Source organism: Canis lupus, chromosome 14 (genome assembly GCF_011100685.1).
Source record: "Canis lupus familiaris isolate Mischka breed German Shepherd chromosome 14, alternate assembly UU_Cfam_GSD_1.0, whole genome shotgun sequence".
Classification (NCBI taxonomy): domain Eukaryota; kingdom Metazoa; phylum Chordata; class Mammalia; order Carnivora; family Canidae; genus Canis; species Canis lupus.
In genome coordinates, this window is record NC_049235.1 from 60340348 (window position 1) to 60355231 (window position 14884).

General features: G+C 38.6%; 1 protein-coding gene across 25 annotated transcripts in view; it reads right to left on the reverse strand.

The window, feature by feature from the left end:
- CADPS2 (calcium dependent secretion activator 2) overlaps positions 1-14884 on the reverse strand; it is a 452803-nt gene that overhangs the window by 96151 nt on the left and 341768 nt on the right. For all 25 annotated transcript variants that reach the window (XR_005369828.1, XM_038557504.1, XM_038557491.1 and 22 more), the window contains 2 exons: positions 8613-8714; positions 2961-3024 (listed from right to left, as the gene is read on the reverse strand). Coding sequence is in view for 24 of the 25 variants with exons in the window: in XM_038557504.1 (XP_038413432.1) it covers positions 2961-3024; positions 8613-8714 (166 nt within the window). In the remaining variant the exon portion in view is untranslated. The remainder of the gene's footprint in view (positions 1-2960; positions 3025-8612; positions 8715-14884) is intronic.

The following is a 14884-nucleotide window of genomic DNA, read 5'->3' on the forward strand; positions in this document are numbered from 1 at the left end:
CCGTCACTTCTCCTCCGGGGGCCTCAACACCATTAGAACAGCTGTTTGGGATCGGGACTAGAGTCCTTGGGACGAGTAATAGTTTGTCTCGCAATTCCTAATTTAAAAGCTTTTACATCTTTGGAGTGAGGTATATTAAAACAGTCACAAGATTCTGCGAAGAGTAAGCACTGTTTTTGAGCTCTCTGAAAATCAACATCTCCAATTCTGACACTTAAACTTTAATTACTGGGATCTGGGGGGGGAGGGGGCAGGAATCTTTCAGCAAAGTGAAGGGAGTATCAAATGTTAAAATACACAGAAACTTTCTGAAATTAAAAAAAGAACAGATTATTTCTGTTGAGTTCCTAAATATATTTTCGGATTTTTTTTTCTCTAGAAGTATTACTGTTAGCAAGGGGAAAATACAATTTATATCCAGAATGCAAAACATAATGTATTTAAGCACTTTTGTAATGACTCACTGATAATTTTCCTTAAAACTTTCTCAATGATAAAACTGGTTACTCCGTTAACCTCTATCTTTCCATGTATTTAATGCAGCTTTTCTGGCTTTACTTACATTGAAATTACAAAATCAAAGGTAAAATGTGTATATAGAGAAGACAAGAACAGTACGTATTCTTACTGTTCTATTAGTCTTTTACCTTAAAGATTCATCAAAAGAATATGAAAACGTCTCTTTCGTGCTCTATTACCTCATTCTCTTTTGATTGGCCTCAGCATGAAGGACTTTATAATCTCTGATTTACTCAACCATTTAAGCATTGGTGATCCTTCACAACATATTTAGTTTTGTTAGGCAAGCTTTCCTTTTCAAAACAGCAAATTTTATCACTTAAAAATTTCCTTCCCATCAAATTCAATCATTCTTCATAGATTAAAAATCTTTAACACATTTACATACATTTGGCACTTTAATTAGAACTGCACATTAGATTCTTTATAGGCAAAAAAAATCTTTTCTGCTCATAGTTGAAAAAAACAAGCATTAACATACTGTTATTTTTGTTTCCAAATGTGCTATTATTTTTAACGTGACTATCACTAAAATTTAAATCTAAAATTAATTTTGTCCCATATGCAGAACCATGAACTTTATTTTGTTGAAAGAGAGAGAGAGAACGCGCGTGTGCACATGCACGCACATAGCAGGGGTGGGGGTGGGGGGGTAAGGGCGGGGGGTGGGGGCAGAGAGAATCCCAAGCCAGGCTCCACACCCCAGCGTGCAGCCTACATGCAGGGCTCGATCCCACAACCCTGAGATCGTGACCTGAGCTGAAATCAAGGGTCAGACGCTTAACTGACTGAGTCACCCGGGTGCCCAACAGACTTTGAAATAACAGACATAGCTGTTAAAATTAGAATGCATGTTTACGACAGAGGAGGGTCCAGGGTTGAAATCAGGGGACAGTTCATATGACCCAGGAGCTGGATGTGTAATTTGGAGTGGGGGGAATTGTGTCGTCTTTCCTGGCAAAGTACAGATGAAAGGCTGGCGAGGACAAACAGGGAGGGCCAGCTTGCTTCGCGTACCCTCTCCACTTCTTCCAAAGCATAGGAAGTATGAAGAAGTCACATGCAGATTTCAGTTTCCTAAGATGTCAATAAGTACACAGATGTGGAAACGAAGAAGTGGCCCTACCATGTCTCCCTCAACTGAGCAAGAGACAGGAGAGGCTATAACTGGAAAAAAGGTCCCTGTTCCCCCCGTCCCCTGCCCCCTGCCAGTGCCCGAGGAAGTCTGTGCCATTACTGTCCCCCTGGAAACCAGCAGAGAGGCTGCACGCAGACCCAGCATGGGAGGCCACCCCAAAAGCAGAGCTCTCTGTAAAGGTTTTAGCTTTTTTCTGATACCTTAATGAGCTGGATAAGACGAGTACTTTGGAAAGCCTGTGTTACCTGCAGCTTTATTATAAAAATTCTAATAAAACAGGCAACTTCCACCATAATATTTCTGTCCCATGGTGCACCGGAATCCAGGATAAGACAGGGACAGACAGACGCAACCAATGTATACAGACATCAGGTCTACCCTCATCTTCCAAGTCCCTACATCACTGGAAAAATGCCTTCCCTTTTCACTTCTAATAGAAGTGCTAATAAACAACGTAACATATCTAGAATTCTTTGGCAGAAAAGTGGACAAGACCAAATGCTGTGAAGTCAATAAATCAGGGCCAGAATAATCAAATCACCAGCTATTAACGATCCTTAGAAATTATTTTTGATGCCAGTAAGAACAGGAATTGTCCACATTACTTAACTGTTAGGAGCAAACACCATATGAATAGTTTTATAAATAAATGAAAAGGACCCTTCCCATTCCAACCCAGTCTGCACAGAAACAGGAGTGGAGAATGTGCTTTCGTCAATGAATTATTTTAGCATGGATAGGAAATTCTTGTTTGCTACTTACTTTTTGAGGGAAAACGAATTTCTACAACTCATGAATTCATTTAAAGTAACACAAGTTGAAATGAATTCTGAGATTGATTTAGAATGAAGGGAATCATACGTTTGTGCATGTTCAATGATAAACCCTCACAGGTATGAGAATTGGGACTGGTGGAAGCACAAGTTGGGGCGGGAGCAAGGGAGCGGAAGGAAAGACCACTGAGAAGTCTGAGAAACACGATTACACTCAACTGGGGGGAAAAATCCTATTTCATGAGGGAAAGAAGGAGGTGGGGAAACGGGACCTACCAACACGCCATCGACTCAGCACAGGATGGCAGGGGTAGGCCTCAGGACAGCCGCCAGGAGGAAGCAGCAGGACGTAGGAGGGGTCGGGATGCAGGAAGGGCAGGTGAGAAGTGATGAAATGGGACCGACGGCCTCGGAGAGCATACTTGCCGTGAGGGATGGGCCTGTCTGCCTGGTCCAGCATCTAAAATACTCAGCCACCAATACTCAGCCACCAGTACACCAAGTACTGATAAAGGGGTGTTCAAACGTACCCTTTCAAGTAACGAAAGCGTAGCTTTTAGAGCACCTTCAGGTCGTCCAAAGGGAAAACAGTATCTTCAAAAACAGAAGGAGGAACAAGAAAGTCAAACATTTAATATCCAAGACCACCGAATTATTCCCTTTTGTAGTACTTGGCATTATTGAAAAATGGTGAAAAGTGGTTAAAATAGCATCAACCCATCTGGGGAAATTTTAACAGCAGAAGTTTACCTTGTTCCACATGTTCTTTTCTTTTTTTAAAGATTTTATTTATATATTCATGAGAGACCCAGAGAGAGAGGCAGAGACCCAGGCAGAGGGAGAAGCGGGCTCCCTGCAGGGATCCGATGCGGGACCCCGGGGTCACACCCTGGGCCCAAGGCAGCTGCTCGACCACTGAGTCACCCGGGCACCCCTAGTTCCATGCTTGCAATTTCTTTTCACAGTAAGAGTATAAACTGTGATAAAAAGGGTCCACATTTTGGTGACATACGTTCAGAATGAACCTCCAGGGCTCCCAGGCAGAGGGAGCAGCACGGAGCCCCTGAAGCTCCCCGAGGCCTGCTGCTCGGGAGGCCTGCTGCTCGGGCTGCTCTGCCGCTGATGCCCTTTGAGGACAACACGCGATCCGCTTGCTGCCTCCTGACACCTGCCGGTCTCTGCGAGCGGGAACGCCCCAACCGAAGCCTGCACTGGGCCACAGCACTGGGCCCTGTCCGGCTCCTGGCCAACCCCCAACCCCCCACCCCCAGGGCGGGTCACCACTGCTCTGAAAGTGGGGTCCGGGAGGGCAAGGGAGCGGGCTCCATGGGACTTGGTGGCACACGGTGGGGACAGACGTGCTGCTCCTTCCCGGGGTCCCTCGCAGGTCACGGTCCACTTGAGGAGCAGGGCAGGGCCACCCCAGCCTGCCGGAGCCCCTGGCTCCCTGAGATCGACCACCACCCCCGCCTCAAGACCAAGTGCCCCCTAGGCTGCCACTGGGCTCCGGATCAGGAATCCTCAAGCCAGGAACCTAAAGTCAGTATGTTTCCATGTCCTTTGTCATCATGACTCAGGGACTTGGCAGACACGTCTTGTAAGACGTACCTCACAGTAAAATTATTTGTTTTACAAGGCGATTTGCACAGGTTTCCGTAAAAACACATGTATCTTAAATTCATTGTTTATAGCAGCAACTTTTAATTAAGGATGAATTTCTCACCAAACAGTTGCTAAATTTAAATTAGGATTGGGGTTTAGTTTCAGAAAACTTTTACTAGTGTCAGGTAAACGCAAAAAAAGTCATAAATCTAGCCAAATTTTTCTTCAGAACACTATTTTCCCCTTAACAATTTCCTTCAACTCTTACCTCGATGCCTTGTCTTACTCCTCTCTGCTGCCACTCACAGAAGCGATTTATTTTTGATAGTTTTTTTTTCCCTGCGCAGTGTTGCTCATCAGAGTAGGAGCAAATTAGCAAAGTAGCTGTCCTCATTTTGTATACATCTTAATCCACGTTTAAATAAAACACAAATTGGGCTCTTACAGTCCCCTCCCCCGCTTAAATCTTTTCAGTGTATTTGCATAATCCACCCATTGTCTTTCCTATTGTTTATTTCCATTAACCGGTGGGTGACACGTTTTATGAATGGAATGTTACTGATCCCCAGATTACATTTAGCATTTCAGGGCTCCGAGGTCCCACTGGGTCTGTTCTGAATTAGCATTAGCTGCCCACGATGTGTAAATAATTCAACACATTTACAGGGTACAAGTAATCCTGAATCAATAAAGTACAGAAAATAACTACACAGAAGCTTAATTAATCTTTACAAAACGAGTTTTAAAAGAAAGGAAGAGTTTTGTTCTGCCTTCCAAGATAAATATTTTGTTTGTTTAACCACTTTGACAGCTCTGTAATAACAAAGCAAAGTGGAAAATGCCCAATCATCAAATTCAACCAAATTTAGAATCTAATCTGAATAAATTGAAATCATCTTGATTCCCACCTTAGTAAATTTAAATTGATCACACAGATAGATGAGCCCGGCCTAGACATGTCCTACAATGAAACTGGTTTCTTTTCTTTACCATTTTAAAATACAGTATTTCTTTTTATCAAAGTTAGATATGCACATAGTCTGAAAGGCAAGTTCTTCCAGAGGCTTCTTATGAAAAGCAGTCCTTTTTATGCCCTTTCCACCCCACTCCCCAAGCAATTTCTCCAGGAAAAAAAAAAGTTCTTAACTTTTAGCTATTTCTTTATTTAAACATTATATTCCTAACTTACATTCTAATATTTCTAATTCTTGATTTTTCAGTTTTAAATATTACTCTACTAACTTCCCACTAGGGAGTACTGAGTTTTTAACAGATTTAGAGATGTAAATGACAAATGACTGCACATATCTAAAATATGTAATTTGGTAAGTTTAGACATATGCATACACCTGTGAAACCATCACCACAATCAATTTAATATACATATTCATGATCACAACCACCAAATGTTTCCTTCCCTGCTGCCCTCGGGCCCAGGCAACCACTGATTTACTTTATCTTTGGATTTGTTTGTATTTTCTATGATTTTATGTAAGAGGAATCTTATAGTACATACTTTTTTTGCTTCTGATTTCTCTCACTATATTTTGACACTCATTCATACCATCGACTGTTCATTCCATTTTATTGCTCAGAAGTATCTCAATACACTGTTTATCTATTACTTGTTGATGGCCACCTGGTTTGTTTTCATACTCTGGCTATTATCAATAATGCTGGTACAGACATTCACATAGAAGTCTTTGTGTGGACACGTGCTTTCGCTTATCTTGGGCTGGGTCATATGTTAAGTGTTTGAATTTTTTAAAATTTGCAAACTATCTTACAGAGTGGGTTGTTATCTGTTTATACTCCTCTCAAGAGTATATGCAGAGTTGGGTGGTAGTGATTTTGGAATTTTAGTTAGACTAATAACAGCAGTACTACATTGTGTTTTAATCTCTATATCCCTATTGAATAAAGATACTGAGCATCTTTTCATCTGCCTTTTCACCACGTCTTTGGTGAAATATTAGAAACAATTTTTTGCTGGGTTATTTCATTTCTTACTAAGTTTTAAGAGTTATTTATATATTCTGGATACAAGTTTTTTGTGGGATACGTATTGTACAAATATCTTCTCCCACTCTGAGATCTCTTTACTCCTTTAACAGTGTCTTTGGAAGATCAAAAGTTCTTAATGTTTTTGAAGTTCAATGTAACATTGTTCCATTTACAAATCATGATTTTGGTGTTTTAAAGAATCTTTACTTAGTCTAAGGACAAAGAGATTTTCTGTTTCCTAGGACTACTCATTTTGAAATAACTTATTAATCAGGTATGAGGTATGGGTCCAGGCTAATATTTTGCATTTGGCTATGTAACTAGTTCTAGCACCATTTATTGAAAAGAGGATACTTAGAAAATCATCTTTGTATATCTTTGAAAATCACAATTGACCAAATATGTGTGAGTTGATTTCTGAACTGTCCGTACTATACAACCTTGGTTGCTGATTTTTGAGCAGATATCCCTGCCTTGCTTTTGATCTTAGGTGAAAAAAATTCAAACTTTTCACTGTTAAGTATGAAGCTGTAGGTTTTCCACAGATGCCCTTAACAGGCTGAATATATGACATTTGGTAAGAATTCTTTTAATATTCCTGTTTAGTAATTCTCATTTCCATTTCTGGATATTTCCATCCTCTTCATTGGTCATATCTGGCGATTTTTTGGTATGCCTAGAAATTTTTGACCAGATGCTAGACATTATTATTTTACAATATGGTGGCTCAATATTTTTGTATTCCTTTATTCTTGATCTTTGTTCTGGAATGTGGTTAAATTACCTAAAAACAGTTTGATTTATTAGAATACTGGCTTTAGTCCTCATTAGGAGAGATTTAAAAAAGCTAATTTTTTTCTATTACTGAGGCACAAATTCTCTGGAGTATTCTACTCTCTGTCCATGACTTAGAGTCTTTCCACTTTGGGTGGCAAAAACTGGTACTCACCTTAGCTCTGTGTTAGCTTTGAGGATTATCTCCTACAATACTACCACAGAGTTAAAGGATTATTTGTCCGACTTTAGTTTCCTTACATACACGCTCAGATCAATACTTAGTTGACTCCGGGGGAAACCTCAGCAAATGCCTGTAGGTCTCTCCTATCTTTTCTTTAGAATTCTGACCTGCAAACTCTGGCTGCCTTGTCCTCTCTAGATTCTCCCTCTGTCTCCTCAAATCAGGGTGTCCACTGAGATTTTCCTCCCTGGCCCACAGCCCAGAAGCACTCTACTGGTGCCAAGCAGAGACAATGAAAGGCCTTATTCATCTGTTTTTCATCTATCAAGAATGACTTTTATTCATTGTTTTATGTTTAACGTGTTGAAAAGCTTTTTCCACGTATTTTATCCTTAGAAAATTTTGTTTCAGATGGGAGAGTATGTTACTCCCCTTTAGACATATGTAGCTTTTTTCTTTTTCTTTTGATTACTTTCAGCCACCCTAAATGTAATTCCTGTCCTTCCTATCTTTCTAACATGGTTATGCCATTTTGGGGGACTAAATTCAGTATTCATATTATGTAAATGCCCTAGATAACAGAGACATTGTATTTACTACAACTTATGTGCCATTATTTTGTTTATAAAACTTGTCTTTGTTTTTAATATCCTCTTTTTATATACTTAATCTAATGTGACTCCAAACTCCAATATAACTAATACAATCTAATTAATAGAACTCCAAACTCAATTCTAGGTTGGTAAATACTCTCTCAATATATTAAAACATCTTAGTATTTTGTCAATTTAATTTACTTAAAGAATTTTTCTGACCTGCTCTCATCAGAACTGGTTGCTTTCTAAGCTCAATCAATCATCACTTTCTATTAACTATCACTATGAAGATTCCCTCCTCTTTAATGCTGATTTTCTGTTCAGGGATCTTAACTATCCCTCTTTCTTTGTTTTCTCCTTTGTCTTGAATTTCATTCTTCAGAAATATTTCTGTTTTTTTAACAATCATTCTAGTGAGCTAACTACAACCAGGGAGAAAAATATCAAGATATTGATCTTTCATTCTGTAAATGTGTCTTAGTACCAACGGCTAATTTTCTTTGAGCAAGGAACTGTGCCAGGCAACATGGCCCTTGTTCCCACTAAATGCAAATAAAATAACTAATGACTTAAAGACATGGGTATTAAAACTATGCGATAAGCAACTAGTGAAGAGTACAGATGATAAATGCTAAAAGGCTTCAGGTTTTCCAGTCTTTGTTGGAATGACTGAAAACAGCTCTACTATGAAGACAGGACAGAAGAAGCTCCTTACTTGGTGATTGAAAGAGAGAGAGGACTAGTCACCAGAGCTGAGGGAAGAGGCTACTCACGGATGAGAAATGCACCAGCAAGTGAGAGATGCATCCCACCAACTGAAGGGGCAAGAGACCAACCTTAATGCATGATGGAAACTGAATGGCAGGCTTAGAAGCAGACCACAGGCCAAGGAATAATACGGATCTTACCTCACAGGCAATGGAGGAGGGAGTAGCCGCAGAAAGACATAATAAACATCTGTAGGGGACCAGAGTGTTGGGTGAAGAAAGAAAATACTTAATATTAACGAATAGATTATATACCTGAAATGGCTTATCTGATTTTCTAAAAGAGAAGAGAGTCTTTCTTTTATCTCCTCAAATCTTTCTTTTTCCTCCACTGAAACAGTCCCAATTCCATCAGGCCTGGGGGGGGAAAAAAACAGAATCAGTAATTTGTACTGACAGAATGGTTACTTTCATATATTTTATATCTTTATATCTCTTTATTTTAATATATAATTCTATAGATAGATGCAGCTTTATATTTCCCTGAAGAATAATTAAGGAAAATGCATACTGGTCCACGGTACACATATTACTTGCATCTATAGTGGAAATTTACTTAAAGGGGATATTTATAGCCATTTGCTTCATATTTTGACCTGGAATGAATGGAATGGAATGACTCTGTTTTAGACAGCCTTCAAGGTAAAGGGTTATAATAAATATTTTCCAGATCTACTGAAAACAATGGCTAGTCCTTGAGAATGGTAGTGAAAAGTGTTTTATGTGGTACCAAACATTTGAAAAACTGAATAAATGAAAATATCAAAAAGCATATTGAATGCAAACTAAAATGTTTTAACTACTTTTCTCCCAAATAAAAATTAAGCTATTGTGGAATTGGATATTTCATTTTAATTATAAAAAACAGCAATTTTGCATACATGTAGTGGTTTACTGCATTATTTTTTTGTTTAAATGTGGGGGTGTACAAATCAAAATAAATATTTGAATAAAAACATATAGAGAAGACAGATCAGCTGTTTCCAGATTTTGTGCGACAAATACTCCTATGGAATCAAGGCAAGTTCATGTCAGGATTTTTAGAAGTAGTTATATAGAATGAACAGAAATCTTCTTTTACTAAGATCAGGATTAAAAGTATAAAATATTTCTAATAATGGATTTAGAGTTCATTCTGATCAGTGGAAGTATCTGGTTGCACAACAGTCATCAAAAATTTTGAACATATGAATTGTAACTTTGTTAACGCAAAGAGAAAGATCTATTAATCTTATATTCATAAGTATCTATTTCAACGAAATGAATCTTTTGCACTTGCTAATTAGCACCTTCCTCTATTAGCTTACTTTTCTAAAGATTATATTTTTGTTCCCAAAGATTTATGACTTACAATTTGAATTCTTAATACTTATGTGTAAAATAGGTAGACATGATTATGAAAAATAAACAAAAATGAATGCTTTATAACTTTCCCAAGAAGATTTTTATTTAGTAATCCCATTCTTGTTTTACATATATAACATGTAAATGTGTGCATGTATCTTTGATGCTTGCAACTAGTCAATTAGGATAAAAACGATTAAAGTTATACTTGAATCATAATGACATAAAGACCTTTTATTCATATCAAAGCATCATTTAAGTCTGAAATTTTGTCATTATAGAGTAAATTATTTGTTATTTAAGAAACTCCTATGCTGCTGGAATTTATGCTTTGAAAATCTTAACAATTATACCTCATTGCTAAATAGGGAAACATCAATTATTTTATTTCGTAGTCAGAATAATACATTCCATCAGAATATATTTTTAATGTGAACTGCAGAAAAACTAACGGCAAACGGTGGTCTTTCAAATATTTTTAGGAAGGAGAAAAGAAAGTCTGATCTGTAAATTACAAAACAATGAACTGTGAGCTCACCCCAATGTTTTACAATAATTTATTATATTACAATAATTTATAATATAATGGAGTTCTTCACATATTACTTCAGAGTTACATCCCACTGAGCAAATGATAGCACAAAACCCAGACTATAACTTAAGAATAATAATGATCACAGAAGTTCAAGCGGAGAGCTCTGTATAAGTCATTAACTTGAGAATCAGCATGATCAGATGCAAACTGTCGCTATATTATCGTATAGATAGTGCAAAAACTCATAGCACAAAGTTGTGGGTAGGTGTTTCACTATATACACCTATGCAAACTCGATGTAAAGAGCAAAGATCTAGGGATGCCCGGGTGGCTCAGCGGTTGAGCGTCTGCCTTGGGCTCAGGGTCCGGGGATCGAGTCCCACCTTGGGCTCCCCGCATGGAGCCTGCTTCTCCCTCTGCCTGTGTCTCTGCCTCTCTCTATCTGTCTCTCATGTATCTGTCTCTCACGAATAAATAGTCTTTAAAATAAAAAAAAAGCAAAGATCTTATATTTATTATTCTGATGCCTGGTATGGTTTCTTTGACTTCACTCTCTGACAGCCACCACATGGTTATATTAGAGTGAATTTCACTGTTTGCTTCAACTGTCAAAGGAGATTGTGATTCACAGGGATGCTGCAAGCCATCCTGTCACATTGAACTTCACTGGGACAGCTCGCCTACTAAACACAATGGAATCGGGGGTTCAGGTGATGAAGAGTGAGAAGGGTAAGTCAGAGGAATATCACTTGTGACAACTTTCAGTAAGATACAGACTGTTATACACAGTGAAAGGCTGTCGTTTTTGTGAGTCTATTATTAAATTAACTATACATCTGACAAATTAAATACAATAGGTAGTATTTTGGACTTGTCTTTATTTATACACCTTTTAGGTACATAGACTAGACAATGTACTGAAAATTAGGTAGACGAAGTAGGTGTTTATACCTAAGTGATTGGGAATAAATGACAGCTTCGCTATAGTCATGCATAAAGGCAACAGCTCCTTCTGAAAGTATTCTTCCTGGAGTGCCTGGGTGGCTCAGGTCATGATCCCGGGGTCCTGGGATCGAGCCCCCATCAGGCTCCCTCCTCAGCAGGGAGTCTGCTTCTCCCTCTCCTTCCGTCCCTACTCCTGCTTGTGTTCTCTCTCAAATAAAAACCTTTTAAAAAATATTAAAATTATTCTTCCCAATAAACGCAAATACCTCCGGTGCCATCAATATCTTCCTCGTCACAGCCATTATCAAATTAAACATAACAATTATCAGTAACCGAATTCTAAATATGCTCCTGGTACTCTGCTGTTTTATATGCATAACATAGGATGCTCACAGCAGTCCGTTCTCCAGTCTCCGAGAGGGGAAGCTGCTGACTTCCCCAAGGTCACACAGCTAGTACGTACAGGGACCTGGACTTGAACCTAGGTCTCTCACATTCCAAATCCTGGGCTCTTGGTGCCCATGTCTTATTCTCTTTCCTTTATGTTTTCACCAAAAATAAGAGGAAAAAAAATCTCTATTAAAAATGTGAACTGTATCTGAAAAGCAATGTGGAATATTTTAAATACACTTACTTACATCAGACATTTTCTATGTTACTTACATAAGGCAGGGAGCATAAAAATCAATAAAATTTAAGTATCTGACACTGAATCAGTAACTCTATTAAAAAAAAAAAACAAAAACTCAACAAAGTCAGTCCTAAAATTTGTACTTGTAGAAAATGGCTTGAAGAGAAACTTAAACCAGTTGTATTTTCTGCACATTCATCTAGGGGACCCAGGGTAGTACAGATTTAAAATAATAGCTCTATAAACACAGCTTATAAATTAATTTCTGTCAGGTGAGCCTTCAAAACATATCTCAAGTGTGTCGACAGCCTCCTTTGTCTTCCTTTTCTCATCTTTTCGATGTCAGTGTTGGCAACACTCTACAGTGAGCTTTTTTCAAGCATGAGTCATGACTTACAATGCTAATAATGCTCAATGTAAAAGCCAAAACTCTTATAATGACCTGTAAACCTTATAGGATCCTCCCTCCCCATGCTCACTCTGACTCCTGTACCTCACTCCAGCCACGCTGGCCTCCTAGCTGGTCCTCACACGGGACACACGCACATGCTGCTCCCACTGCCGGCGAAGGTCTTCGCCTGGGCACACGGGCTTGCTCACTGCCTTCTCATCGCTGCCCACGCGACTCCGGGTCAATGAGGCCTGCTCTAGGTTGGCCACCTGATGTAAAAGTGTAGCCTCCCATTCCCACAGGTCTCTTGTCCTTTAACCGGCTTTACTGCTGGTCATTGTACATAATGCCATCGCCCTACACGTGACGTGTTTATTGTCTGCCTCCCTGTATGGTAGCCCTGGTACCCAGAACAGAAGCCGACAGCCTGATGCTAAATGCTAAATGGCAAATAAATGTTAAAGATGTGAATAAGCGATACACAGAATATAAAAATTTCAGCTATAGCAGATAATAAAAATTCATGAATGAGTAACATCACAATTATTGTTAATTATTAGTATTAATAGGGTATAAATTAATTGGAATGTTTTAAATCATGTAACAGTAGGTAAAACAAGAAATTTTTGAAAAAAGCAAATAGTATAGGAATTATAGTTAAGCATTCTGGATAAATAGATCACTCAGAAAAGTTGGCTGTATTTACACTTAGCAGAAAATTTTTAGTATTTACCTGCCATTTTAATTATTAATGAAATAAATCATTTGCCTTAAATCTCAAGAATGGAATTTTCCCCCAAGATAATAAAAGGTAAAATAAATAATGCCTCTTTGATACTGATAAAAAGCCAATGGTCATGGAAAATTCTAAAGTAAGAGGCCAATTTTCAGATTTTAATGTCAATTGAAACTTAATTATATGACTCAAATATAAATAGTAAAACTGTTCCAATGAGAAAAAAGAAACTGTTGCATGAATTCTCATATATTGAGATTTAAATTTTTCATTTTTTTTTCCTGGGGCCTTTAGTTATTGAAGTCACATGATTTTAGTAAGAATAGATTCCATGAAAGTTGAAGATATAAACAAATTATTAAATATAGTTCAATGGTAGATGTATTTCCTTTAATTATAGATGCAAATTATGACACAGAACTTCCTCCTGGCATTACACAATAAACAAAGGAATGCCAAATGTAGTTGGGTCTTTGTTAGTTATACTTTGAAAGATTCTTAAAAAAAAAAAAAGAATTCACACACAATGGAACTTACGCTACTGATGCTTAACAGCCTCCTCTTACGTCTGCCTTAGGCCCCGTCCTACTTTCAGAGAGAGCATCACACACAGGTGCGTGCAGGTGCCCACACACAGGCTACCTTTTTTGAAAGGCAGATTCATCCAGAAATAGTTCCTATACGAACAAATCAACTTTACTGACTTCCGACATGAACTAAGAGATCTCACAATGCATTTTATAACTCGTGCTAGTCATCAATCTGGCACATTAGGCATTTTATTTATCTATTTATTTATTTCTAAGATTTTATTTATTTATTCATGAGAAACACAGAGAGAGAGGCAGAGACACAGGCAGAGGGAGAAGCAGGCTCCATGCAGGGAGCCCCACGCGGGACTCGATCCCGGGAGCCGGGGTCACGCCCTGTGTGGGCTGAAGGCGGCGCTAAACCGCTGAGCCACCCGGGCTGCCCCCGCTGTAGGCATTTTAAAACAGAATCCATTCTGTATCCTGGACATCCTGTCATCACTATCAATTTTTTCTGTAAAAAGTACAATATCAGCTCTAAATTGAGCAGGGTGGTTTTGAAAGACAACTCAGGAACATGAGTATTATCTTCTCCATCTTCTCCTATCTCTAATGGCTTTTGGGAGTAGTTCTGATATGAAATTAGTTTCTATGAAGGGAAGAATCACTACACTGTATTTCAGGAAAGCTCTAAGAGGAAAAGAGTATGAAACCGGGTTGCAGAGTCAGGCATTTGAGCAGAAGAGCAAACTATCGATGAGGAATCTGCTTACATATTTAAGTACAGACTAACCTATAGTTCACACATTTTATGGCCCTTTTTTCCAGTATAACATTTCAGAGACCCATAATGACCAATAAGAACAGACTTAAATATCCATTTCACCTGGCTGCTAAGAGGTTTTAAAAAACAATGGTCCTGAGACCTACTCCAGCAAAAAGGGTTAGAGAGCCCAAGGATTTTTTTTTTTTTTTTTGAACCCTACAAATCATGAGACCTTGCTGGAGGTCGATAATGTAAGCTGGGCCTATTAAGGAGTTTGAGGAGTCTGACAGTAAAGAAATCTGCTTAACATCACTTTTTTGAAATCGATCATGGGATCTCTCCACAATGCCCACTTACAAACATCATTAAGTGCTGACGAGCCATCTGTTTTATTATTTAATGAAAACTGTAACCCAGCCTATGGTTATTTTCTCAATCATTTTATCTGCCAGAGCAGCCTGTAGATACTTGAGGGATAAATGTGTCCTTGGTTTTATAATTTCTAGGAGACTGCGCAGGAAGCTTACGGGTTGACTAACACGCCGGGAGTTCACGCTGCATAGAGAAGTCTGGTAAATTGATGAAGACAGATTGCCTTCACCACCCCCACCGGCCCCCCCTCCCCGCTCATCAAGTAGGTTCGTCTGTC